At 47.3% G+C, this 26998-nt stretch overlaps 1 protein-coding gene across 2 annotated transcripts in view; it reads left to right on the top strand.

Annotated features, from left to right (window-relative positions):
* KATNAL1 (katanin catalytic subunit A1 like 1) overlaps positions 1-26998 on the top strand; it is a 226701-nt gene that overhangs the window by 35026 nt on the left and 164677 nt on the right. For both annotated transcript variants that reach the window (XM_073583164.1, XM_073583165.1), the window contains exon 2: positions 20807-20978. In XM_073583164.1, coding sequence (XP_073439265.1) covers positions 20817-20978 — 162 coding nt within the window. In that variant the 5' untranslated portion in view covers positions 20807-20816. The remainder of the gene's footprint in view (positions 1-20806; positions 20979-26998) is intronic.

Genomic DNA, 26998 nt, shown 5'->3' with positions numbered 1-26998 from the left:
AGCAGAAGAGGTGGTGGGTGGTGGAGTGGAGGGTTGGGCAGGGACTGTAGGAGCAGATGATGTTGATGGCAAGTTGTATGGGGAAGGAGTTTGGTACGGGGCAGGTTGCTGGAAGTGGGGAGATGTCTGGTACGGGGCAGGTTGCTGGAAGTGGGGAGATGTCTGGTACGGGGCAGGTTGCTGGAAGTGGGGAGATGTCTGGTACGGGGCAGGTTGCTGGAAGTGGGGAGATGTCTGGTACTGGGGAGGTTGCAGGTACTGGGGAGGTTGCTGGTGCTGGGGAGGTTGCTGGTGCTGGGGAGGTGGATGGTGCTGGGGAGGTGGATGGTGCTGGGGAGGTGGATGGTGCTGGGGAGGTGGATGGTGCTGGGGAGGTGGATGGTATGTAATAGGAGGGGGAGGATGGAAAGTGGCTGGAGGTGGATGGTATGTAATAGGAGGGGGAGGATGGAAAGTGGCTGGAGGGGGTGTAGATATAATAGGAGGGGGAGGATGGAAAGTGGCTGGAGGGGGTGTAGATGTAATAGGAGGGGGAGGATGGAAAGTGCCTGGAGGGGGTGTAGATGTAATAGGAGGGGGAGGATGGAAAGTGGCTGGAGGGGGTGCAGGTGGAGGAACTACTGTGGTGGGAGGAGGAGGAGGTTGTGAGGTAACTTGCTGGAGAGCAGCGTGGCATGAATGCATTACATGCATCTGCTGGGCAGGAGAGAGCGTTTCCATGCGCTCCACAACAGACCTGAAAAAGGTGTGGTTTGGCGAAGATCTTGCTTCTGAATGCATGGTTTGCAGAAGTGTCTTCACCTCCAGAATGCTGGAGTTGATCTGCTGATAGCCTGCGGAGATTTGCTCTGACAAGACTTTTAGACAGTTCTGGAAAGATGCATTCAGATGCAAGAACTCTGGCGCATAAGTCTTTTCCTGACCCCTCTGCCGCTGCCGCCCAGTACCCGCAGGTGTACTAGAGGTGGCAGGGGCAGAAGGGTGGGGTAAAGGGAAAGCGATCTCCTCACCAGCAGCTTCATGTAATGTAGGCGGCCACGATGCTCCTGTGCTGGTGGATGGGACAGATGGGTCGAATGTGTTGGAAGGCTGGGAAGGTGCAGATGTACCGGGGCGGTCGAAGTGTCCCTCGGTGCCGGTCTCCTCCTGGATCGCCTCAGAAGGGTCCAATCGTGCAGGCTCCCGAGTGCTGCTCACCGTGCTGTGGAATAAAGAGAAAAAAAAAAAATTAAAATACTGACATGGTATGGCCCTGGCTGAAAAAAAAAAATTTACATCTAACATTTTTTTTCACATGTGGTGTGTAATATTTACCTTCTGGTGACCATTGTTTCCCGGAGGAACGACAGGGCTTCTGCGTACTTGTACTTGCTCCTGCGTCCTCCAGATCCACTCGGGGCCCGCATCTCTTTATTGAACTCCTTCTTGAAACGATCCCTCACAGACCGCCACCGATTCACAATTCTGTTCCCTGAAACGAGAAAGGAGTGGTTAGTATACAACATCAGTGTTTCCCAAACTCCAGTCCTCATGGTCCCCAGGGGTCATGTTTTCAGGATTTCCATAGTAAATAGAAATCCTGAACACATGATCCGTGGGGACCACGAGGACTGGAGTTCGGGAAACACTGGTTTAAATCAAGCAACCGGTACTGTATATACTTGCGCTCTGTAATCTGGGCCCGAACATCGAGGTCCTCCCAGCGGCCCACAAGGAGCGAACAGATTTCCTCCCAGAGTCGTCGGGTAACGATCAGGTCAGCGTGGCGGCGGTCAGCCATATTCCAGAGCGGCTCCCTTTCTCTGACGAGATCGATGAGGCGGTCCACATCAATCCCTCCATCCTCAACGTCAGAGTCGGGAGCACGCTGTGAAGGCTGTTAAAGAAAAAGACAAAAATAACATAATTAGCCTCCACAAAAGAAATGAAATAAAAAGTGCAAAAAAACAAAGTAAAAATATTTATACTTACACGCTGGTGACCGCCGCGTTGCTGTCGCCGAAGACCCTGGGAGGCACTGCGAGGACCTCTTGGCCAAGCACCAGATTGGGAAGACTAGAGAAGAAAACAAAAAATGTTATGTCTTTGGATGTAGGCATTTGTTTGCTGTGTGTGGTCTGCAGAACATTGTTTTCTATGTGTTGTGTGTAGTGTGATGTTGTGTTTCTGCGTTTGATGCAAAAAACTTACCAATTGTGAGCCCACTCCAGGTGTCTGTCCACCCCTTCCTTCTTCTTCTGGGAGCTCCTCTTCATCTTGTGATTCCTGTTTTGAAATAAAAGGCCATGAATAGACATATATTACAGAGAAGATGGATTTTGGAAATAAAAACTTACCGTCAAACGCTGACGATGCGAGGGAGGGCTCCCAGAAGATGATGTGCTGTCTTGGCCACACTCCATGCCTGTGGGTGGTGTTCCAGCTGCTGCCATTGCTGCTGCTGCTGCTGCTGCATCTATTGGGCGGCTGTTGAATAAAGAGAAACAAAGGGCCAATGAATATCTTGATATTCAATAGCCCTTGTTTGGAGGAATGGGTGATTTGATAATTACCGTCTCTCATCTGCTGCTGGACTCCCCTCCCGTTGTTCAGCATGCTGCTCCATTTGGGGTGGTGCTGATGGTGCTGCTGCAGATGTCTCCTGCCTTCTCCTGCGCCTGGTTGCTGTCTTGGGTGGCATGTTGGGTGTGGCTGTGGGTCCCACTGTCTTGCTTTTATATATGTCTTGTGGGCAGAGCTACTGAGCATGCTCAGACCAAAAAAACGGATCCGGACGCCGGATCAGGCTTTCGCCGGATCCGGCGCATTGCGGCGCTCATAGGCTTTCATTGTGTGAAAAAGTCGGACGCGCCGGATCCGGCGTGTCCGGCTTTTTCGCCGGAGACAAAAAACGTTACAGTAGACGTTTTTTCCAGACGCCGGATCGCGACACATTGCGACACATTGCCGGATCCGGCGAAAACCGGATGAAACGTATGGCCATCCGCCGCGATCCGGCGCAAATGCAAGTCAATGGGGGGTAAACCGGATCCGGCATTGCATTTCGCCGGATCCGGTTTCTGTCAAAAGCGCCGGATCGCGCCTGACGGCGAAAACCTGATGTGTGAAAGAGGCCTTACTAGTGAAGTCGATGGTGCAGAAACTAATCCCACCACTGCACTAAAACACACGTTGAGGAAAGTGACAAACAGGGAAACACCACTTAGCTTTGCTCTGTTGCTAATGCTCCAAGCAACAGAGTCCGACACCCGAGTGCATCTTTTCCTCCAACCGGATCCAACACCTGAGTGCAGCTTTCCAGCAACAGAGTCCCGAATCTGAGTGCAGCTGTCCAGCATCTGAGTGCAGCTCTCTTCCAGCAACAGTCCAGCATCTGAGTGCAGCTTTCACCATAGCTGCCACTCCACCAAGTTTTGCCAGAACTCCTCCCTGACACCATAGCTGCCACTCCAGGATTCTGACTGAGCTGCCAGGAACTCTCTCTAGCTCCTTCCTTCACCAAGGATGGTTGGAAAAGACCAATATCACCAACAGTGAGTGAAACCACCTGCTACACCTTTTATAGGCAGGACTCAAGGAATCACACCTGCTTCATTATCATGTGCAATAACACTAACCACCACCGGGGGCAAACTAGAACAAAAGACACCACCGTACAATAACCCCAATGGCCACCGGGGGCAAAACCAACTCCAAGCAACCAGCTCAAAGGAAAAAAAAGGTTACTTATTCAAAACCTGTCATAATCCAGCATGGATCATGACACCATGCCACACAGCAAGGTCAATGTGTGGATGAAGGATCACCACATCAAATCCCTGTCATGGCCAGCCCAATCTCCAGACGTGAACCCCATTGAAAACCTCTGGAATGAAATCAAGAGGAAGATGTATAGTCACAAGCCTTCAAACAAAGAAGAACTGCTTAAATTTTTGTACCAGGAGTGGCATAAGGTCACCCAAAAGCAGTGTGACAGACTGGTGGAAAGCATACCAAGACGCATGAAAGCTGTGATTAAAACTCATGGTTATTCCACAAATTATTGATTTCTGAACTCTTCCTGAGTTAAAACATTAGTATTGTTGTTTCTAAATGATTATGAACTTGTTTTCTTAGCATTATTTGAGGTCTGGAAGCACTGCATTTCTTTGTTTTGACCATTTCTCATTTTCTGAAAATAAGCACAAAATTTAGTGCTTGGAAATTCGAAGTCATGTTGTCAGTATTTTATAGAAAAAAGAGCAATTTACATTTTACTCAAAAATATACCTATAAAGAGAAAAATCAGACAAACTGAACATTTTGCAGTGGTCTCTTAATTTTTACCAGAGCTGTATGTGAAGACCAAAATTTTCAGGTATGTAAACGTTTGGCCACGACTGTACATTAAAGAGTGTAAAAGGATTACCACTTAATGTTGAGTGGTTGTAAGGGAAGGCGTTTTGTTTTTTGTAAAATTCTCATATTGTTTGAGAACCCCCCCCCCCCCCCCCACAACACTAACCTCACTGATCCCCCACTAGTCCTGATCCACTGATGGGGATCGGTGGGACACTGAGGAGCATTAACCAGAATCCATTTAAGTGAGTGTGTTTTTAATTTGTGCAAGCCATCTTCCTCGATATTGCGTTGATCCAGGGAGCTAGTCTGATTGCCGTATGTGGAGTCGGGAAGGAATTTTTTTCCCCAATGTGAAGCTTACTGTTGCCACATGGGTTTTTTTTGCCTTCCTCTGGATCAACATGTTAGGATAGGATATGGGTTGAACTAGATGGACTTAAAGTCTTCCTTCAACCTTAATTACTATGTATTATAGGCATTTTGTCAAAAAATGTTGGATGCAATAGGGAGGGGTTAGCACCTCAGTAACCATAAATGAGCCTCAGCTAGAGAGAGATCTGGGAGATGGGTACAATAGATGGATAGAAGAGTAGTAAATAAGTAAATGCATTTTTAATCCCTTCTCATACACTTCCTTGAGTGAAGGAGGGGAGGTGCAGCAGGTAAGGAGCAGCACCAAGATACCTGTTTGTGGGATCTTCTCTCCTGGCAGATATTGGAGCACAGGACACGCTGTTCTGCAGTAAAGTGTCGCTAGTGCAGACTGCCACCTGAGGAACGTTGCCCATCGAGAAGCGTCCAGTGCATAATTTAAACCTCCCCTTCCAAAGAGCTGTCAGCAATAATAAGTCAAAAATGGAAACCAGGATCAGCGCTGCATGCTGTTGCCACGATTGAATCAAGGACAGTATCTTTTTGATTGCAGCCAAGGTCACAAAGGAAAATGAACCTTCATGCATCCAGCTATAATATACTAAACAGAGTCTGCACATAACGCTGCATGAACCGGTCACCAGCCAGTGTGAGTATAAGCACAGACACACAGGGCTATTAAGTACAAGGAGGGTGTGAGAACAGATGCTATGAGGGTCATGATTTTGAAGAAATTTTTGTATGGACAAACGGGGATAGATATGTGAGGTGAGGCGATAGGCCAGTCTAAAGAAATATGATTTTAAGCCAAGCTTCAAAGTTTGGGTATTGAAATTTAATCAAATTATCCTGGGTAGTGCATTCCAGAGAAATGGCGCAGCGCGCGAGAAGTGTTGGAGATAGAAGTGGGAGGTTCAGATTATTGAGGACTTTGTTTTTTTGTTATTAGCAGAACGGAGGGCACAGTTAGGGTGGTAGACTGACTGAGGTGAGGGAAGAGATGTAGGGTGGTGCTAAACCGCTGAACCGCTTTGTGGGTGAGAGTGATAAGTTTATATTTAGCTCTAGCGGATGGGCAACGAGTGTAACAACTGGCACAGGGTAGAGGCATCAGTGTAGTAGTTTGCCAGGAATATTATCCTGGCTGCTTTACTTAGGATGGATTGGAGGGGGAAGAGTTTGATAAGAGGGAGACTGATTAGTTGAGAGTTACAGTAGTCCAGATGAGAATGAATAGAAGCAACAGTAAGAGTTTTTGCTGAGTCCAAGGTAAAAGGTTGAATGCTAGAGTTGTGTTTGAGGTGGAGGTGACAGAAGCGGGCAAGTATTCGGATATTGCAAGTGCAGGAAAGATCTGAATCAAATATGACACCAAGACAGCGGACATGTTGCTGGAGCGTAATGGTGCAATGATGTGAGAGAAGCAGAGGGAGCGCTCCGCTGTCTGTTAAGCTCTGCTGACGGTTTCCTTGCACGCTTTGTGGACAGAGTAGAGCATTAAATTGTAGCTGTCTGCTTTGAGAGTAGGTGCGTCACTATCTTCTTCACTAAGACGGCATGATTCTTTGCACACCGCTAGAGTCTGCCTGGCAGAGTTGGTCTCTTCCATCTTGGTGTATTTGGTTGGCATCAAGGTATTATGTCACTCGCTCTTAGCTGAGAGGCCCGCCTCGCTCCTCAGACCCTTGTGCAGCTGACCTGGATGCACATGTGGTCTGTCCGCCCCTTAGCACCACCTTAGTCAAACACATATTCAGATTTTGCCTCAACCTGATCAAAAATATAGTAAAGCATGTGACAATACACTGTTCACTCCTCATTTCATAGCAAAGAATTTAGAAATCACCGTTTAAGGAGATTTGCAAGGAATTCTAAGTACTTTCAATAATTTTTACTATTGAATTATGCAAAATTTAATATAAGAAACTGTGTAATATCTCATCAGAAAAATCTGCTTACTTCCCCACTTAAACACAACAAGAAAACACAAAATGACAAATTTGCAAAAATACTCTGCAGTAAAAAATGACAGTAATCAGCAAGTGCTGGATAACAAATACAGGGTATTTAGTCGATACAGTTTTTGCAAAAATGTATAGCAAGCTGCTCCACCACGTCACGGTAACCCTTCACGCTGCAGTCCCTATCTAATGTATTTAAAACCTGAACATGTGAAGTGTGTCTAAATGAACAGAATACAGACAGGCGCCCTCCAGTATGGGCTCGTGGTGCACGACAGCTCATTTATGTGCATGTCACACAAGAGAGGGGTGGGGTCTCCCAAACCATGCTGAGCAAGGTTTACTTCCCAACTTATCAGACACTTCTCCTCACCCCGCCTCTTGAACTTGTCATCCACTTTGAAAACACTTTGAACGAAGAAATGATCCAGCTACGAAAACATGAATAAAATCCAGAACTTTATTGTATATCCGTTAAAATATATCACGACTGCTGTAGACACCCAGCCGGTGATACCGGGAGAAAATCATCAGGGGAGAGCCTGTGCGCGCTTTGAACAACAAAGTGTTCTTTATGTAAATGCTGCAGTTTGTCTAAAAATTAGCCCATTTGTGCAATACTTGGATAGACCATTAAGCTAGGACTAAAAGGCCGCAGGTCACATGGCCAGTGATTGCCGTATGACACTGCTACATCTCAGCAAAGGTCTCATACAAATGTCCGATTTTTCCACGTATGAGCAAAACGGACTGGTGGTTATTATAAAAAGAAAAATTCTCCACCTTCTCCATTCTGATGGTCTGTGAAAATGTCATCCAAGTGCTGTCTGATTTTTTTTTTTTTTTTTTTTCACTGACTCATTCACTTGCGTTGCCAACTTTTATTCGATTGTTGGATCAAAATCTGACATGTCTCCGCAATATCGAACATGTGCACAGCCCAATATATTAGTGGTGTGAATGAGCCCTAACGCAAGCGAGTGAGGTCATTGTGAGTCACAAGGTGCTGCGGCTGCAAAAAGGAAGTCAGCTTCTGACTCTTTTCACACCAGCCTTAATCTGAGTTGTCAGTACATAATGATTATTTCAGTGGTTGGTGTCACCGCAGGGAATTGCAGCCAGAGGGAATAGATTAACGCTGATTGCTGAAGTCCCAAGGATGCTCTATGATCAGATTATTTCAAGAGTAGAGTTGAGCGAAACGGGTCGGTCCAATTCAAAAGTCACCTACTTTCGCCAAAGTCGGGTTTCGCCGAGCGAAACCCGACCATAGTGTTAAGTCGGCCATGCGGTCACGGACCTGAGCGCCAAAATCGCGTTTCCCATAATGCTTTCATGCGCCTTTTCTCTGCCAATGAGCAAGGACGCACACTGTGAGCAGCGCAATGACATGGGCAGCGGCCACCACCATCTTAGAGAAGGGCATTGCAGTGATTGGCTTGCTTTGTGTGGCGTCACAGTGGCTATAAAAGCCCTGACCGCCATTTTACTTCTGCCGATCTTAGCATAGGGAGAGGTGCTCCCGCTGTTTATCAATAGGGAGAGTGTTGGGCAGGAAAGAAAACATAGGCAGGGAAGAAAACACATTCTGTGCTTCTGCTGATAGCAATTGTGCTACACAGTTAGTGTGCAGTGACAGGGGAGGATTTTTTGGTGTGCAGCATCGCTGGTTATTAGGCTGCCTGATAGCTGCATTGCTGTGTGCACACTGCTGTGCAGACTGCTTTTTACCCAGCACTCATACTTTTATTCTTTTTTTCTGCACAGTTACCGAGCGTTCATTTTTTCCCACACCGTCTAGAGCTGTACGCTCCTCACACACTATCGTATACCGGCTGGTATCACGGACAAATACATGCTATCTGTGTGTGACTCCGGAAATCAATATACGTAGATTTACATTTTTCCATACACTGTATAGAGCTGTCCTTTTCTGATACAGTACTGTATATCTGCTGTTTGGAATACGGTCAAATCCATACTGAGACAGCGTGTGTGTGTGTGACTCCGGAAAATACGGAGATTTACATTTTCCCCTACACCGTATTCAGCTGTCCGCTTCTGATACAGTACCGTATATCTGCTTGTTGGATTACAGTCAAATACATACTGGGTGAGCGTCTGACTAAGGAAATATATACGAAGATTTAAATTTTTCCTTAAACCGTATACAGCTGTATGTTTCTGATACAGTACAGTATATCTGCTGGTTGGATTATGGTCAAATACATAGTGGGAGAGCGTCTGTGACTAAGGAAATATATATACGGAAATTTAAATTTTTCACTACACCTTATACAGCTGTACGCTCCTCATATAGTACCATATATCTGCTGGTATTTTTGGTACATTTTCCCAAACATGAAGTATGGTAGAAGAGGCCACGGATGTGGGCAGGGGGGGGCAGCTGGTACTGATGGTGGTGGTGGTGGTGGTGCATCTGCTGGTTATGCCAAAAGCACAATAGCAGCTAAGGCAGGAGATGTTGAGCCTGCGTCATTGCCTAGCTCAAGAAGGCCTGAAAGGTTCCCTTTTCTTGGAGTTGGTAAACCGCTTTTAAAGCCGGAGCATTAGAAACAGGTTTTGGCTTACATTGCCGAAACAGCCTCCAGCTCTATTGCCTCCTCTTCTGAAGTTTCAAAGACTGCAAGCACTGAGTCATCAGTGCAGACTTCTGGTCAGGAACAACACCTTTCCTTGTGTCCTTCACCCCCACCAAAAGTGAAGGATGCGGCAGGCCACACTTCAGATTACTCCATGGAGCTCTTTTCACATACCATGCCTGGATTATCAAGTCAAATCCTCAATTCCCCAGTCCAAGATGAATCTGACATGGAGTGCACTGATGCACAGCCACTGCTAGATTATTCTGCTGTTACATTGACCCAGAGCACTACATTGCCCTCGCAGTCTACTGAGCCAGAATCTGACCCTGATGAAACTCAGGTGCCCCTTCCCGCATACTATACCACCTTACGCGGTGACACAGAGGAAGGTGCAGATGAAATTGAAGAGGAGATGATGGATGACCCAGTTGTTGACCCGGATTGGCATCCATTGGGGGATGAGGGTGCCGCTGGCAATAGCTCAGAAGAGAAGGATCCGCAGCAGGCATCATCATCGCAGCAGCGATTATCTGGCAGGCCCGTAGCTGTCCAAAAACGTGGTAAAAAAAGAGTTACAGGACAGCTTGGCCAGATGGTCAAATTATGAAAATTTATGCCATAGTAGGAAGAGTGCAGTGTAGCACTTTTTTGACCAAAATCCTATTGATGAGGCAAAGGTTATCTGTAAGAAGTGCAGAAGGACGTTTTAGCCAAGGGAAAAATATCCGAAATTTGAATACCAGTTGCATGCTTAGACACTTAACCACCATGCACTTGCAAGCGTGGATGGACTACAAAACTTCAGGTAGCATATGTGCACCTGCTCCGACTGAAGGTAGCCAGCAACGTTCCATCGCTTCCCCCCACTCAAAGCCCACCGGTAAGCACACCATCAGCAAGAAATGTTGAGGTGTCATCGCAAGGCCAAAGCAGTCAGGGAATCACAATGTTTTTGCAATGAAAGACTGAATCTAGGCCATCACCACCACCATCACCAACCCCCTGTCAGTCCATCAGGTCCACCGCTAGTTCCCCCATATGCAGCTCTCAAGTCCAGCTCACCCTACCAGACACAGGGTAGGACAAGAAAGTACTCATTCTTTCTTCTACGTACTGTGGCTTTGAACGCCTACATTGTCAAACTGATCTCATTAGAGATGATGCCCTTCCATTTGGTTGAAAGCGAAGCGTTCCGAGAGCTCATGGCCTATGCTGTCCCACACTATGACCTACCCAGTCGGCACTTCTTTTCTAGAAAAGCCATCCCTGCCCTCCACCTGCACGTGAAGGACCGCGTTGTCCATACACTCAAACAATTAGTGAGTGGAAAGGTGCACCTCACAACAGATGCATGGGCCAGTAGGCATGACCAGGGCCGTTACGTGTCCATCACTGTGCACTGGGTTAATGTGGTGGATGCAGGGTCCACAGGGGACAGCCATGGTGGGACAGTGCTGCCTAGCCCATGGTATAGGAAACAGTTGGCTGTAGGCGTTAGACCCTCCTCCTCCAGAAGCGAAAGCTCGTCGACAGAGCGCAGTCGCACGAGCACTCCATCCGCAGGTGCCAGTGTTGCACACGAGGTGTCCCACTATCGAACAGCTAGTGGTAAGCATCAGCAGGCTGTTTTAAAGATATTGTCTTTGGGCGACAACAGACGCACCAAGGGGGTACTGGCCGACTACTTGCAGCGACAAACTGAGTCATGGCTGGGCAGTCTACATCTTGAGCCAGGCAAGGTAGTCAGTGATAACGGCCGTTATTTTGTGGCGGCCATAGTCCTTGGGAAAACTCTGACACATACCTTGCCTGGCTCACACCTTGAACCTGGTGGTGCAGTGCTTCCTAAATAATTATCCGGAGTTAACAGCCCTGCTCCATAAGGTGCGAAGACTATGCTTGCACATCCGTCGCTCGTCCGTAGACTCCAGTCGTATGCAGAGGCTGCAGCGTTCGCTCCACCTCCCCAAGCACCTCCTAATCATAGACGTTGCAACAAGGTGGAACTCCACCATGCACATGGTTGAGAGACTGTGCGAACAGAGGCAGGCTGTAATGCATTTGTGGGAGGATACATGGGCAGGCAGTTTGAGGGCAGATATGGAGTTGTCGGGTGTGCAGTGGTCAAAGCTGAAAGACCTCTGTAAAGTCCTTCAGTGTTTTTAAGGAATGCACACGGCTTGTAAGCGCAGATGACGCCATCATAAGCATGAGCATCCCACTTATGCGTCTGCTCATGCAAACTTTGACGAACATTAAGGATCAGGCGTCTGCAGCAGAGGAGTAGGGAAGTCTTGATGACAGTCAGCCATTGTCTGCTCAGGGAACTGTCCTGGACGAGGTGGAGGAAGGAAGAGGAGGATGAAGGGGATGATTATTTTGGGGAGGAGGATGCTTCTCGGGGGGGGGGGGGGGGGGGGGCAGGAGAAAATGTTGGCTTGCCAAGGTCAGGTACAGGGTTTGTGCGTGACTGGAGGGATGTGGATTTGGCTGAAAGTGCTCCTCCACCCACCACTGCCAGTGCATCATTGATACCTGCAACATTGGCTCACATGTGTGATTATCTCTTGCGGATCCTAAAAAGGGACCCCCGCATTGTCAAAATTATGAAGGATAGCGACTACTGGTTGGCTAGCATCCTCGATCCACGCTATAAAGGCAAATTACAGAACATCATGCCACAGGAGAACCTAGAGCTAATATTGGCAAACAAACAAGCAACTCTGGTAAACCGTTTGTTAGAGGCATTCCCAGCACACAGCAGCGGTGCAGGTTCTACCACGAGCCGTACTGGGCCAAATGGAAGAGGTGTTCGTGGTGCACACAGCCGAGCTGGCGTTGGAGACAGGGGTTTCATGATCATGTTGTGGACTGATTTCTCGAGGACCGCTCACACTACTGTTAATACTGAATCGATTGCAACAGACAGGAGACAGCAGTTGTCAACTATGGTTCAAAATTACCTCTCCTCCCCTATCGATGTTCTCCCTCACAGTTCATTCCCCTTTGACTACTGGACCTCTAAAGTGGACACCTGGCCTGAATTGGTGCAATATGCCTTACAGGAGCTCGCTTGCCCTGCTGGTAGTGTGCTATCAGAAAGAGTCTTCAGTGCTGCTGGATCAATCCTGACAGAAAGAAGGACCCGGTTGTTGACCCAAAATGTTGGTGATCTCACCTTCATTAAAATGAACCATGCCCGGGTTTCAAAGTATTTTGTACCACCTTCTCCTGATGACACATAGGTTGCCAGCAAAATGACTCGCTTTGCCCTCCTCTTCCTCCGACTTCTGCAATTCCTCCTTTTGCAGCTGCTGAACATCCAGCCTACACCTCAACACATGCCAGTTTTTCCACCTCCCTAACTGGGCTGTCTCCCCCTCCCCCCCCCCCCCCAGGGCTGGTGTCAGCACCTGGTGCACCCGAGCAAGTGCCGGGGCCCTGAGCAGGTGGGGGGCCCACTCGTGGGCAACGGCACTGGCACAGGGCCCCTCACAGTACGCAAAAGTCTCTGACGGTGGGGGGCCCCACTTGCCGTCACAGACACCGTCGTACTATGAGGGGCCCTGTGCCACTGCCGTCGCCCACGAGTGGACCCCCCTGCTTGCTCAGGGCACCAGCACTTGCAATACTTACCTCTCCCTGCTCCACTGCTGTGACCGCGTTTCCTGACAGTGACATTCATATCAGAGAGCGCGATGACGTCACATCTGTACGCCCTCTGCCTGAACAGTCCAAGTGCAGAGAGCTCGAAGATGGTGATGCTGAGGAGTCTAGATTAGAGCAGTGCCCAGCGAGGCGAGGTATTTCATTTTTTTTTTAGTGTTTGGAGCAATATATGGGGAGCATTATACACTGGAGAATTATATATGAGGCTCATCATACACTTGAGCATCATAGATAGGGCCCATTATACACTGGAGCATCATATGGGGCCTATTATATATGGAAAATTATATGGGCCCATCATACACTGGAGCATTATAAATGGGGCCCATCGTACACTGGAGCATCATCCATGGGGCCCATCGTACACTGGAGCATTATAAATGGGGCCCATCGTACACTGGAGCATTATAAATGGGGCCCATCGTACACTGGAGCATTATAAATGGGGCCCATCGTACGCTGGAGCATTATAAATGGGGCCCATCATACACTGGAGCATCATATACGGGGCCCATTATATATGGAGCATTATATACTGTTTGCAAAATTATTAGGCAAGTTGTATTTGAGAGGATTCTTTTTATTATTGAACAACAACTATGTTCTCAATCAACCGAAAAGACTCATAAATATCAAAGCTTAATGGTTTTTGGAAGTTGGAGTGGGGTTTCTTTTAGATTGGGATATCTTAGGAGGATATCTGTTTGTGCAGGTAATTATTACCGTGCAGAATTATTAGGCAACTTAATAAAAGCCAAATATATACCCATCTCACTTGTTTATTTTCACCAGGTAAACCAATATAACAACACAAAATGAATAAACATTTCTGACATTCAAAACCAAAAAAAGGGGACCAACCTAGCCACCTTTCTTTACGATGACACTCAAAAGCCTTCCATCCATACATTGTCAGTTGCTTGATCTGTTTACGATCAACATATTGCGTGCAGCAGTCACCTCAGCCTCCCTGACACTGTTCCCAGAGGTGTAATGTTTTGACTCCCTGTAGATCTCACATTTTATGAGGGACCACAGGTTCTCTATGGGGTTCAGATCAGGTGAACAAGGGGGCCATGTCATTATTTTTTCTTCTTTTAGACCTTTACTGGCCAGCCACGCTGTGGAGTATTTGGATGCATGTGATGGAGCATTGTCCTGCATGAAAATCATGTTTTTCTTGAACGATACCGACGTCTTCCTGTACCACTGGTTGAAGAAGGTGTCTTCCAGAAACTGGCAGTAGGTCTGGGAGTTGAGCTTCACTCCATCCTCAACCCGAAAAAGTCCCTCAAGTTCATCTTTGATGATCCAGCCCATACCAGTACCCCACCTCCACCTTGCTGGCGTCTGAGTCAGACTGGAGCTCTCTGGCCTTTACTGATCCAGCCTCGGGCCCATCCATCTGGCCCATCAAGAGTCACTCTCAATTCATCAGTCCATAAAACCTTACAAAAATCTGTCTTAACATATTTCTTGGCCCAGTCTTGACGTTTTATCTTATGTTTCTTGTTCAAAGGTGGTCGTTTTCTAGCCTTCCTTACCTTGGCCATGTCCCTGAGTGTGGCACACCTTGTGCTTTTTGATACTCCAGTAATGTTACAGCTCTGAAATATGGCAAAACTGGTGTCAAATGGCATCTTGGCAGCTTCACGCTTGATTTTCCTCCATTCATGGGCAGTTATTTTGAGCTTTTTTTATCAACACGCTTCTTGCGACCCTGTTGGCTATTTGCCATGAAACGCTTGATTGTTCAGTGATCACGCTTCAAAAGTTTGGCAATTGCAAGACATCTCACAATTTTTGACTTTTCAGAGTCTGTCAAATCTCTCTTCTGACCCATTTTGCTAAAGGAAAGGAAGTTACCTAATAACTAAGCACACCTTATATAGGGTGTTGATGTCATTAGACCACACCCCTCCTCATTACAGAGATGCAAATCACCTGATTTACATAATTGGCAGTTGGCTTTCAAGCCTATACAGCTTGTAGTACAACAACATGTATGAAAAGGATGATGTGATCAAAATACTCATTTGCCTTATAATTCTGCACACAGTGTATAGGCCCATCAATGCACTGGAGCATCATACAAGGGACCCATCATATACTGCAGCATCATATGGGGCCCATTATATATGGAGCATTATATAGGCCCATCATACAATGAAGCATCATCCATGGGGGCCTATCATATACTGGAGCATCGTATGGGTCCCATCATATACTAGAGCATTATATGGGGCCCATTATATATGGAGCATTATATAGGCCCATCATACAGTGGAGCATCATCCATGGGTCCCATCATATACTGGAGCATCATATGGGGTTCATTATTTAAGGGGCATCATATAGCATATGGAGCACATATGGGGCCTATTCTGTATGGAACATTATATGGAGCCCATTCTGTATGGAGCAATATATGGGGCCCATCATATACTGTATGGAGCTTTATATACAGGTATGTATGTATGGAACTTTATATGCGACTCATTATACTGTAAGGAGCAATATGTGGGGCTCATTCTACTCTATGGGGACCGTCCTATACTGTATGGCACATTATATGGGACCATTATATACTGTAGCATCATGTGGAGCTCATCATATACTGTATGGAACATTGTATGGGCAGCACGGTGGCTCAGTGGTTAGCGCTGCAGCCTTGCAGCGCTGGAGTCCTGGGTTTGAATCCCACCAAGGACAACATCTGCAAGGAGTTTGTATGTTCTCCCCGTGTTTGCGTGGGTTTCCTCCGGGCACTCCGGCTTCCTCCCACACTCTAGGGAATTTAGATTGTGAGCCCCATCAGGGACAGTAATGAAAATATGTGCAAAACTGTAAAGAGCTGCGGAATATGTTAGTGCTATATAAAAAAAAAAGATTATTTATATTATATGGGACCAATTATTCTGTATGGAGCAATATATGGGGCTCATTATTCTGTATGGCGCACTGTGTTTTTAATGTTTTTTGCTGTTTTGTGTATGTGTCAGGTATTGATGTATAAATAAAATTTACCTTTTGTACAATTTGTGGAGTTCCCATATGTAGATATATTGCTTTTCTCTTTTGTTCTTTAATAAATGGTCGATAGTAAGCTGTCAAACAGTCAGATTTACCCCACGACGCAGCAACGATCTCGGCGGTCGTTGGGACCTTGTCACACAGCAGTGATTCTGACGACTCCCGCCTGCGTCCATGATTTGTGAGTCGCTAATGAGGTCGCTCGTCTGTGTCAAACACAACGATGCGCGCTGGCCAGCGGGACGCTGATGATGAAAAAATGGCCCAGGACATTCGAGCACGATCAGCGACATCGCAGCTGGGGCCTGGTCGCTGCTAAGTGTCCCATGTAGCGAGATCGCTGACGAGGTCGCTGTTGCTTCACAAAATCAGTGACGCTTCAGCGATCTCACTTAGTGTGAAGTGCCCCTAAAGCAAAAGGCAACCTCCTGTTAGGCCAGGTGTGACTACTGCTTTTTTTTTTTTTTTTTTTAAATCTTACATTTATCAGTTCAAGCAAAGTGGATGATTTCCTGAAAGCTCCTGTTCACTGTGCACGTAAATGCTCTGCAAAACTGTTCATTATTTTTGTGCATTTTTTATAGACTTCTATGAGAATTCTGAAAAAGCACACATAAGATCCCAATTGCATTTTTAGTTTTTGCATCCAAATGCATCAAATCAAGGGAAGACTTCTAAGAAAAAAATGCAGATTGCTTTTGCATATTTTGGTGCATACTCTAAAAAAAAATGCAGTGGGGAAAAAAACAGCAACTTGGGACATACTATTTTTTTCATCAGTTTCCTTCGAGTGGAAGCTACTGTATTTTTTTTTTTTTTTTTGGACTCTTAAGATGCACTTTTTTCACCAAAATTTTTTTTGGAAAATGGAGGTGCGTCTTATAGTCAGAATATACTTACAAGTAGTGAGCCGGCAGCAGGAGTCGGGCGATTTTGTGGCGGTCCGACGCTGCAGGGCGATGATCACACTCCCTTCCCGGGCTGGTACGGCAGGCTCAGCAGTGCTCTGTGGTGCCGGGGGCTCCGCCGGCATTTTATGAAAGCCCGGCTCCCCACCCAAATCCATTACTGGGATGCGGTGGCCTTCGGGAAAATGGCCGCCGGGGGTGGCGCATGCTTAGATTGAGATCTCTGCAACAAGATCCGCCCCAGTGGCTATTTTCCCTGAGGCCACCACATCGCAGTAATGGATGTGCGGAGGGCTCCAGGCTTTCTCAAAATGCCGGCGGAGGCCTCCACCCCACAGAGCACTGCCACACCAGCCTGGGATGGGATTTCTCGGAGATCACTGCATCACAGCAGTGGATGTGCGGGGGCTCCGGGCTTTCAGAAAGTGTCGGGAGTGCCCGCACCACGAGCACCGCCGAACCTGCTACACCAGTCTGGGATGGGAGTCATATCGCCAGACCACCGATCACCCCTGTGACCACGCTCCACCAGCGCTGCCAATCCCCATTGATAAGCTGAATTCGGATTTTAAGACGGACCCCCATTTGACATATTAATTTTTTTTCCCTTGTTTTCCTTCTGAAAAAAGTTATGTTTTAGTCATAATTGCTTATCCTACTGATTTGAATAGGCTGAACGTGCCCCTCTCAGCTTATACTCGAGTCATTGTCCCAGGGGGTCGGCGGGGGAGGGGGAGCGGCAGGAGTCGGCAGCTGTCACATCATACTCACCCCCTCCTGGTGCGATCTATGCACTTCCCTGCTTCTCCGATGGTCTCTGGCGCCAGCAGCTTCTTTGTGTGCTCAGCGGTCATGTGGTACTGCTCATTAAAGTAATGAATATGCACGCGACTCCACTCCCATAGGCGTGGAGCGCATATTCATTACTTTAATGAGCGGTACCACCAGCAGAGGAAGAAGCAGGGAAGTGCAGAGATGGCGCCAGAAGGGGATGAGTATGACGGGGGGAGCCGTGCCGAGCCATGCATACAGTAGGGGGAGGACGGGGGAGCCATGCATACAGCAGGGGGGAGGACAGGGGAGCCGTGCATACAACAGGGGGAGGACGAGGGAGCCGTGCATACAACAGGGGGAGGACGAGGGAGCCGTGCATACAACAGGGGGAGGACGAGGGAGCCGTGCATACAACAGGGGGAGGACGAGGGAGCCGTGCATACAACAGGGGGAGGACGAGGGAGCCGTGCATACAGCAGGGGGGAGGACGAGGGAGCCGTGCATACAGCAGGGGGGAGGACGAGGGAGCCGTGCATACAGCAGGGGGAGCCACACATACCAGGACAGGGATGAGGGGACAATGCATACCCGGCTTATACTTGAGTCAAAAAGCTTACCCAGTTTTCCGTGGCAAAATTAGGTGCCTCTGCTTATACCCGAGGATATACGGTAGTTATTATTTTTTTATATTTTATATTTTATTTTTTTTTACAAATGCAGTATGTACATTCTGGCAATTTATTTTACGTAGTACCTATCCCGCCGTCACCACCCACATTGAGATCAGTGAGGCTGAGCAGCAAGTCGGCAGATTGAAAAACCTCGTAGAAAACTTATCATAATTGCAGAAAAATTAAATTTGAATTCTCAGTTCCAGTTGTGAAATTGTGGCTATTGTACACTTTATCTGTAGAAAATAATGCAGAAAAAGTGCTGCAGGTGAAGATGATCTTTTAAAGGGATTTCAGGATGAAGCAAAAAAAAAATCTTCCTTTTACCTCCCAGAGTCGCACACGTCTGTCCATGGCTATGTCTGGAGACACAGTGTATCGGAATCCTCCCTGATTTATATAGCAGGAAGTTGTAAGTTCTGGGTCATTTTAAAAATGTGGATTCTGGAATCTCAGTAATAAACAGTGACAGATAATGCAGGTTAGCAGTGAGGTGAATAGTAGAAAGTATATAAGCGTTCCTCTGAAAATGTGAGTTCAGCTTGGAGAGAAAAAATGTAAAATAGTGAAGTGCAGTTACCATTTCATTAGTAAACCCCAAGGAACGGGGCGATTATCTCATGTGTTTCCATATTTGATGTGTCTTATATATCGGTGCACTACTATTTGTCATTCATACTTATCTCTTTGGTTTATTTAAAGGGAATCTGTCAGTAGGACAACACCCCTAAGTAGTCTACATGGGCATGTAGGTCATAGGAAGCTGAATAACGTGATACCTTGATATCTGTGATCCATTGTCTTATTCCAGAGAAATCTATATATTAACATGTAAGGCTGGTTTCACATTAGCGTTTTTTTGCGCAGCGCATCGTTTTTCATCCGTGCACATGCGTCATGCGTTCCTATGATTAACATGGCGTACACATGGTCTTGCGTTTGTCTGCGTTTTCGTGCGCATGCGATTCTTCAAGGTGTGTGTCTAGACGTGCCAGACGCAACCTGTTGCATTTTTGGGTCCACCCAAAGGCGTAAAAAAAACGCATGCGTACGCTTGCGCACGGAATGCGTCAAAACAACGCAATACAGTCTATGGGAACGCAGGCGTGCGTACGGACATGCGAATGCATGCGTTTTACGAGTAAACATGTCTAGACACTGGTTTAACACCTAGAGAACGAATGCGCATAAAAAACAAACGCATGCAAAAACGCATGATGTGTTTTTGCATGCGTTTCTACTTGCGCACGATGGGCTGCTCACAAAGACGCAAAACTGAAACTAGCCTAAATGAGCTGTTAAGATCTCTGGCCTGAACATGTATCTCCCGGAGAATCTGCTCTCGGAGCTTATTTTAAATGAGAGGGGACGCTACCAATGTGAGACATGTAATGACTGACAGTCTGCTCTTCTGATCTACTTGTCTCACATTGGTAATGCCTCTCTTTATTCAAAATAAGCTCTGAAGGCAGATTGAAGGAGATCTATGTCCGGCCCATAGATCTTAACAGCTCATTTACATATTAGGAAAAACATGAATTTCTCTGGAATAAGACCTCACATCATAGATATCAAGGTATCATTTTTCAAAGGGTTGATCTGGCACCCAACCTTACACCCTAGCAACTTTTGTAATTTTTTTTATTACACTTCTTCTCCCTGTCTAGCTAATCCCTAAACTTCCTGTGACTTTTTTTTTGTTGTTGAGAGGAGTCATCGGGGGGGGGTAGCGCTGCAGTTACTAGTTTCTTACATCGCCGCCCCCTCTAATGATGTGATGGGTACTGGGGGAGACGTGAGTGCAGCTCCGGCACTCTGCTTTTGTCGCCGCCATAGAAGATGTAGACGGGGCAGAGATAGAAACAGCGAGTGACGTCCAACAACTTCTAGCAACACACTCAAATGAATCGTCATCAGAGGGCAGCAAGGGCGTCACTCATTGCTTCTATCACTGCTCCCTGATGATGATTCATTTGAGGAGAGTGCTAGAAGCAGTGAGTGACACCAGAGTGCCGGCGCTGCGCTCACATCTCCCGCAGTGTCCATCACCCAGAATCCAGTGTGTCTTCTGAGGGGTGGTGATGCAAGACACTAGTAAGTAACTGCAGCGCTGTCCCCTGATAGATGTTGCGGGGAGTTAGTGCAGCCCCAGTCTTCTGTGAAGTCCTGTGTGGGACTCCTCTCAAACGAACTGTCACCGGAAGCGCAGTAAAAAAAAGAACCACACATTTAGGATTAGGTAGTTGGAGTATTATGTAATAAAGGACATTACAAATGTGGTTAGGGTGTAAGGATAGCTATTTAGAAAATGCATTTTAGGTGCCGGACCACCCCTTTAACTTTCCATTACCTGCGCATATAATCTTAGGTCTATTGATCCTGCTGATTGATTCCCTTTAAAGTATTATTTTATGTATTTCTTTCTAATTAATGTATATTTGTTGTCGTCTTTTTTTTTTTTTTCCCCGTAGGTTTACCAAAATGAATTTGGCTGAGATGTGTGATAATGCTAAAAAAGGCAGAGAATACGCCCTCCTCGGAAATTATGATTCATCCATGGTTTATTACCAGGGAGTAATTCAACAAATTCAGAAACACTTCCAGAACATTAGGGATCCAGTGGTTAAGGTCAAGTGGCAGCAAGTGAGTGCTACTCGTATATTCTTAGCTCTGTAGGCAGTGGATTTCCCCAACCTTGTCATTATACCCATTCTGCAGTAAGATTTGCTACTCGTTTATGTTATTAGAATTCGGTTCTTCGGTTCAAATGAAAAATGCTCTGCATCAGTGGTGTAACTAGAGGCCGATGGGCATCAGTCGAAGTTTTGAACTGTTGCGTCCCTTCCCCCATCCTGAATGAAAATGTTATATATATGGGGGGGGCCCGAATCACATCTTGCACCAGCGCCAATAAGACTCTAGTTACGCCACTGATGCAGAAGATGTATCTGTTTTGGTGTATGTGTTTCTTAATGTATAGAAAAAAATTAACCATTATACTCACCAGGGGCATATGTTGAAGTCATGAAGCTCCAAACCAGAAGTATAATGTACCCCCATAGTCCTCCCATAGTAATATAATGCACCCCCTAGTCATCCATGAAGTATAATGCACAGCCCATAGTCCTACATATAGTATAATGCATGGAATGTAGTCATCCATGTACTATAATGCTCCCCATTAGTCATCCATAAAGTATAATGCACCTCATCTATTATCCATAAAGTATAATGTACAGCTTGTTGTCAACCATGTACTATAATGCACCCCCATAGTCATCCATGTACTATAATGCACCCCCATAGTCATCCATGTACTATAATGCACCCCCATAGTCATCCATATAGTATAATGTACCAAGGACGCACATCCAGCGGAAGTTTCTGCTGCCATCGGCAGGTGCCCAACCTGTCGGGCCCGACTGCAGCTGTGATCGTGGTTGTTACGTTCCTGACAGCCTCTCATCCTCCTCTCCTCATCCCCCTCTCCAGGTACCACAGAGTTCCAAGCATTTTGTGACGGTGACACATCTTTAACCGTGTTTATTTACAATAAGCATTATATATTGCAAAAAAGGCCAACATCCACACTGCCTGGAAGCATGGCTGCATGTTTCTGTAATATATCTCATCTTTCTTCTTGGTACCACTCTTTGTCCGCAAAACATCGCACAGACTTTACTCTGTCTGTGGTGTACTGTGTAGACATTCCTAAATAATTATCACCCCGTACCTCACTATCACTGAAGAGAGCTGGGACTGGGAGTCAGAGCAAACACAACAGTGCACACGGATAGGATGAGGAGTCACACGGAGTCACATTACATACATTATACATAGATTGTGTCAGAGTCTCAGACCTTGCCTCACCTCACCTGCTGGCTGCTTTACCTTCTTCAGAAACAGCAGCCAGCCCAGCACTCTGGAGACAGGCAGAGGCTGGAGGGGGCGGAGCCAAGCTCTACCGGACCACTTGTGCAGTGCGAATGTGAGTACAGGAAGTTCAGGAACAACAGTGCAGCTCCTCTCTGTCTCAGGAGCCGGCTGCTCTGCAGAGTGGGCGCCGAGACCCCAACCCTGCCGGGTCGCGACCTCTGTGACTGCGATCAATACACCCCTACTCTGCATAGATAAATATATTCACGAGCTTGTGTAACCAGCAAAAAACCTCTTTAGAATACTACACTTGGATTTGAGAAGTAGCCTGCTTGTTGTGAAAACAGAGATTAGACCTACCGGTAATGTTATTTCCAGGAGTCCATCCTGACCGCACCATGGGGGTTGTCCTTCCTTCATCACAGGGACAGGAAATGCACGAGAGTTTAAAACGTCCCCTCCCACTCTCAGACTCCAGTGATTTTCCAAGTACCACACCATATGGATGCAATTATTATTTATTTAGATTTAGTACAAGCATATTACTACCAATACAAATCCTCGGGAGGGAACTACCAGTGCTGTCAGGATGGACTCCTGGAAATAACATTACCGGTAGGTCTAATCTCTGTTTTCCAGGACGTCCTATCCTGACAGCACCATGGGGAATACCAAAGTAGGAATTCGCTTAGGGTGGGACTACTGCTTTTAGCATCTTACGACTGACCGAAGGTCGTCTGGTTAGCTGCTAGCGTGTCCAATTTGTAATGTCTACAGAAAGTGTCTAGTGTAGACTAAGTGGCGGCCCAGTATATTTGCTCTACTGAGGCTCCCGCCTTCTCTGCCTATGATGTTGCTATCGCCCTAGTGGAATGAGCTCTAAGGTCCCTGGTAGGTAATCCCTCAGTGTCGTATGCTGAGGAGATAATTGACTTATCCACCCTGCCAGGGTGTGTGTAGATGCACCTTTATCCTATTCAACCATTGTATTGGATAAACAATTCTGCGTCCTGTTGCCACTACTGAATGGCCTCTAAGTAGCATGTGACTGCTCGTCTGACGACAAATGAGGGAAAGAATGTTACTCCGTTTTCCGTGGATGGCAGAATGAGGGTAGGACTATCTCCTGGTTTAAATTCTGGGGAGATACTACCTTAGGGAGGAATCCTGAGTTCCGTTTAGTAACATGCAATCGTTGAATAGTTGAATATAGGAGTTCTGGACTGACAGGGTCTGGCTTTTACCCAGCCGCTTGGCTGAGGAGATCTCTACCAAAAGGACGGTTTTTTCTTTTCCTTTTTTTTTTGTAAGTCTTGTGACATTTATCTCTGATATTGGCTCGTATGGGGGTCTGCGTAGAGCGGTAAGTACCAGAATTAGGTCCCCCAGAGCACTGTGGCTCTTAATCTCTGTATTGCCTTTGTAAAACGAGGCATCCCTGGATGAGAGGCCAAAGTGAATTAGAGTACTCCAAGCTGCTCTCCGAACTTCCAATGTGCTTTGGACTTAGACCTTTATTAAATCCTGCCTGGGGATAGTCAAGGATTTGAGAGATCTCTGGGCGAGATGGATCTATGGGGATACTACCACCTTCTGAGCAGAACTTCTCCCAGAGTTATGATAGATTGCCCTCGTAACGGGCTTACAGCTGGTTTGCATCGTTGAGATCACTTTGTCGGAGAGACCTCTGGATCTTAAGATCCCTCTCTCAGGATCCATGCTGCCGCTGTAGGTTCCCCAGATTTGGGTGCCGAACTGGGCTTTGGGAAAGTAGATCTTCTGGCATTGGTAGATGGAGCGGTCCTTCCTGAGCAGTCTCCTTCCGGAGGTGGAACTAACTTCGTCTGGGCCCGAAGAGTATTACTAGCGTCACTCGCCTTTCCCTGGATCTTTCTGAGGCCTCTCGGTATTATAGGCATAGGGGGAAACCATATAGCAGTCCCCCACTCCATCTCCAATTCAAGGAGTCGACTCCTTTTTTTGGATGGTCTGCTGGACCGAGAGAAGAATCTCTGTAGCTTGGTGTTCTTCCTTGTCGCAAAGAGGTTTAGCTGAGGGCTTCTCCACTGATGGCGTAAGCCTATGAATGTCTCCTCACTCACTTCCCACTCGGTGGCGTAGACTTCTTGTCTGTTCAAATAGTCGGCTATATTGTTCCTGGGCCCTGCAGGTGTATCACAGATATGGGGCGAACCCTGTTCTCTGCCCGGGTGAAGGTGCAGGCTGCCAGGTCCTGAAGCTTTCCCCCGGTGGTGTAGGAAAGATACTGTGGTTACAATGTTTGACCTGGCTTTCCTAAGTTGGCCCTATGGACTCGACCGGCTTCGTTTAAGTGTCTCCCAACTGCTCGTAGCTCTCTGTAGTTTGAGGACTGTGAACTGATGCTTCCCGGCCATGTCCTTGAAGGTACCTTCCAGATGCCCTTTCCTGCTGGCGTCCGTGATGATAGTCTTGTATGGTGATAGGATCCGAGGTCCCCTGGGCTGATGGATCTTGTGACCCGTTCCCTGTCTCGGAGATGATTTTAGGCTGGGGACGGTCGAGTCTCTTTGTCCAGAGCGGTCTGCTGTTCTGTCCTATTTGACTGAATTTCTTTGTAGACTCCTGTGTGAGCCTGGTTCCACTTTACGCAGGGTATGCCTGCTGTCAGGGTCTCTAGGACCTTTTAGTGTGGTCTTTTGGATATTTGATCTCACCATAGCTGATGAACCCTGTTCCTGATGGCCTCCTTTCTTTCTTCCGATAAACGAGATTCTTGTTTTGAGATCTAACGAGACTCTCAGGAATTCTTCCCGGGTACCGGGCTGCATTGTTCAGGATCCAATCCTAGGTCTCCGGGCATGGCGATTACCCCATCGAGTTGTTTTCTTAGCTCTGATGCTGAGAAAGTCCTACAGGTTTGGCCTCTTAAGTGTGCCCTGATCTTGGCGATCGGCTTCGTAAACCCCGGGTGTTGAAGCTAGGTCGAAAGGCAGAGCCTGAAACTAAAACGGTAGTATCCACTTCCTATTTCCAGTGCGAACCGCAGGAACCTCTGAGGGTCAGGGTGGATGGGAACGTGATAGTATGCGCCTCTGGATCTATTGTGCCTGTTGTGGCGATCTGATCTATTCAGGAAATGGTGGTTTTCGGGACTCCGTTCGAAATTTTGTATCGGATCCCATGGTTTAGTGGTTCTAAATTTATAATGGTCCGACTCTCCACCGGAGGTGTTCCTAGAACCGGGACCATTACTTCTGATCTTAGTAGATCTATTACGTCTGCCCATATAGTGTCTATAAGGGTTTTGGCCCGGGATTCGTAACTACAAACCGTGCTGGGGGGTTATAAATTCGCAGGTATAGCACTGGGAACCTGTATTCAGGATCCGCTGGTTCTGGGGGATGAGCCCTTGGTTCCAGGAAGTGTTTTGAGGCGCCCCCAACCAGTATGGTGTCACTGCCTGTTGAGGAACTTTGTCCTGAGTGAGAAGGGGGATCCTACTCTTCCCCCCTTCTGGTGATACCAGAGAGTCGATTTACCCTCTTTCTATCTTCCTGCCTTTCGAAAGGACGGGACCTCTGAAGGGAAAACCTTTGCTTTCCCACGGGACCATTTTTTAATATCAGTGGCATTCTTCCGTGTTGTATCTAAGACCGGTCCAACTACCTTCCTGTCTGAAAGGTAAACCCCTGACCAGATCTTCATCCATAAGGCCTGGCGAGCCATTTTGGGTACAGAATTATTCCTAGCCGCAAACACCGGTACGGCCAAAGCGTCCAACAGGAATCTAGCTGCAACTCTCCCAGGGAAAGGTCCTCTAAGAAATCACTTCTAGGGGTTTCCGCTGTAACTTGTCGGACCTCCGAGCATGGGCTTGTCTCCCATTCGGGTCCCAGCCCAGGCTCAAGCTGCTCAGCGGCTGCCACCTGACGAATACACGCACGCTCAGCCTAGGATAGCCGGTGGCTGCTCCAACTGGTTGATCCTATATAAGTGGATCTGGTGACCGATGTGGCCTATCTGCTACTGCAGACCCAAGCCCTCTTTAGGAGCCTGTCCCTGTGTCTTTTGGGGCTAGAGGAATCTTCAAAGGGAATTGAAGTGTTCCCTGACACCCCCCTGGGTTGTTTATCCTAGGAACTCCATCCCCAGTGTTAACCTGGTGGACGGTAGGAGAGCCTGAAGTCTCAGGCGACAACGAGCCGCTTCTCAGCGTCCTCCCATTCCTCTAGAATGATTTATACTCGTCCGATGATCGACCGAACTCTCATCCTGGCCGCCTAGCGGCTGACACCTGACTAGCGACGGCTGCTCAGCCTAACACCTCTTAGTGTGGGGAGGAAGACTGAGAAGGTAGCCATCCTGGGACGTAAGTGTGGACCTCCTACCTGACCCCTAAGCGCATCTCAGCTCCGTGCGACCTGCGATTACAGACTTGTCAGCACCTGGGATAGATGTATTAGGCATGAAGTTTCCCCCACTGCACAGGGGGAATCTCAAGCCCTGTCCTCTGCGGTCTCCCATCCTTTGCAGCCGCCGAGGTTCCTTCCCAGCAGAGACGTCGGTCCAGGTGATTTGCCCGGCTAACGCTAGGCGTTTGACAAATGCAGTCATGCTGGCACGGACGGGTATTAGCTCTGCCTGGTTTCCTGGAGGTTGAAGCTGCAGGAGTCGGTGCTGTCTTTTGCTATCAAAGTACAGGACCTTTTTGGTTAAAGCTCCTGTCTTAAGTATGTCCATCCTGTCCACAACTTACAGACATTGGTGGTTCAGGGTGATCGCCAGGTTTCCACAGCGCCTTCCAT

Source organism: Dendrobates tinctorius, unplaced genomic scaffold (assembly GCF_039654945.1).
Source record: "Dendrobates tinctorius isolate UK_male_01 unplaced genomic scaffold, ASM3965494v1 ptg000075l, whole genome shotgun sequence".
In the NCBI taxonomy this organism is placed as follows: Eukaryota; Metazoa; Chordata; class Amphibia; order Anura; family Dendrobatidae; genus Dendrobates; species Dendrobates tinctorius.
The sequence above is the reverse complement of the archived record's forward strand: the minus strand, read 5'-3'. Positions and strand labels throughout refer to the sequence as shown.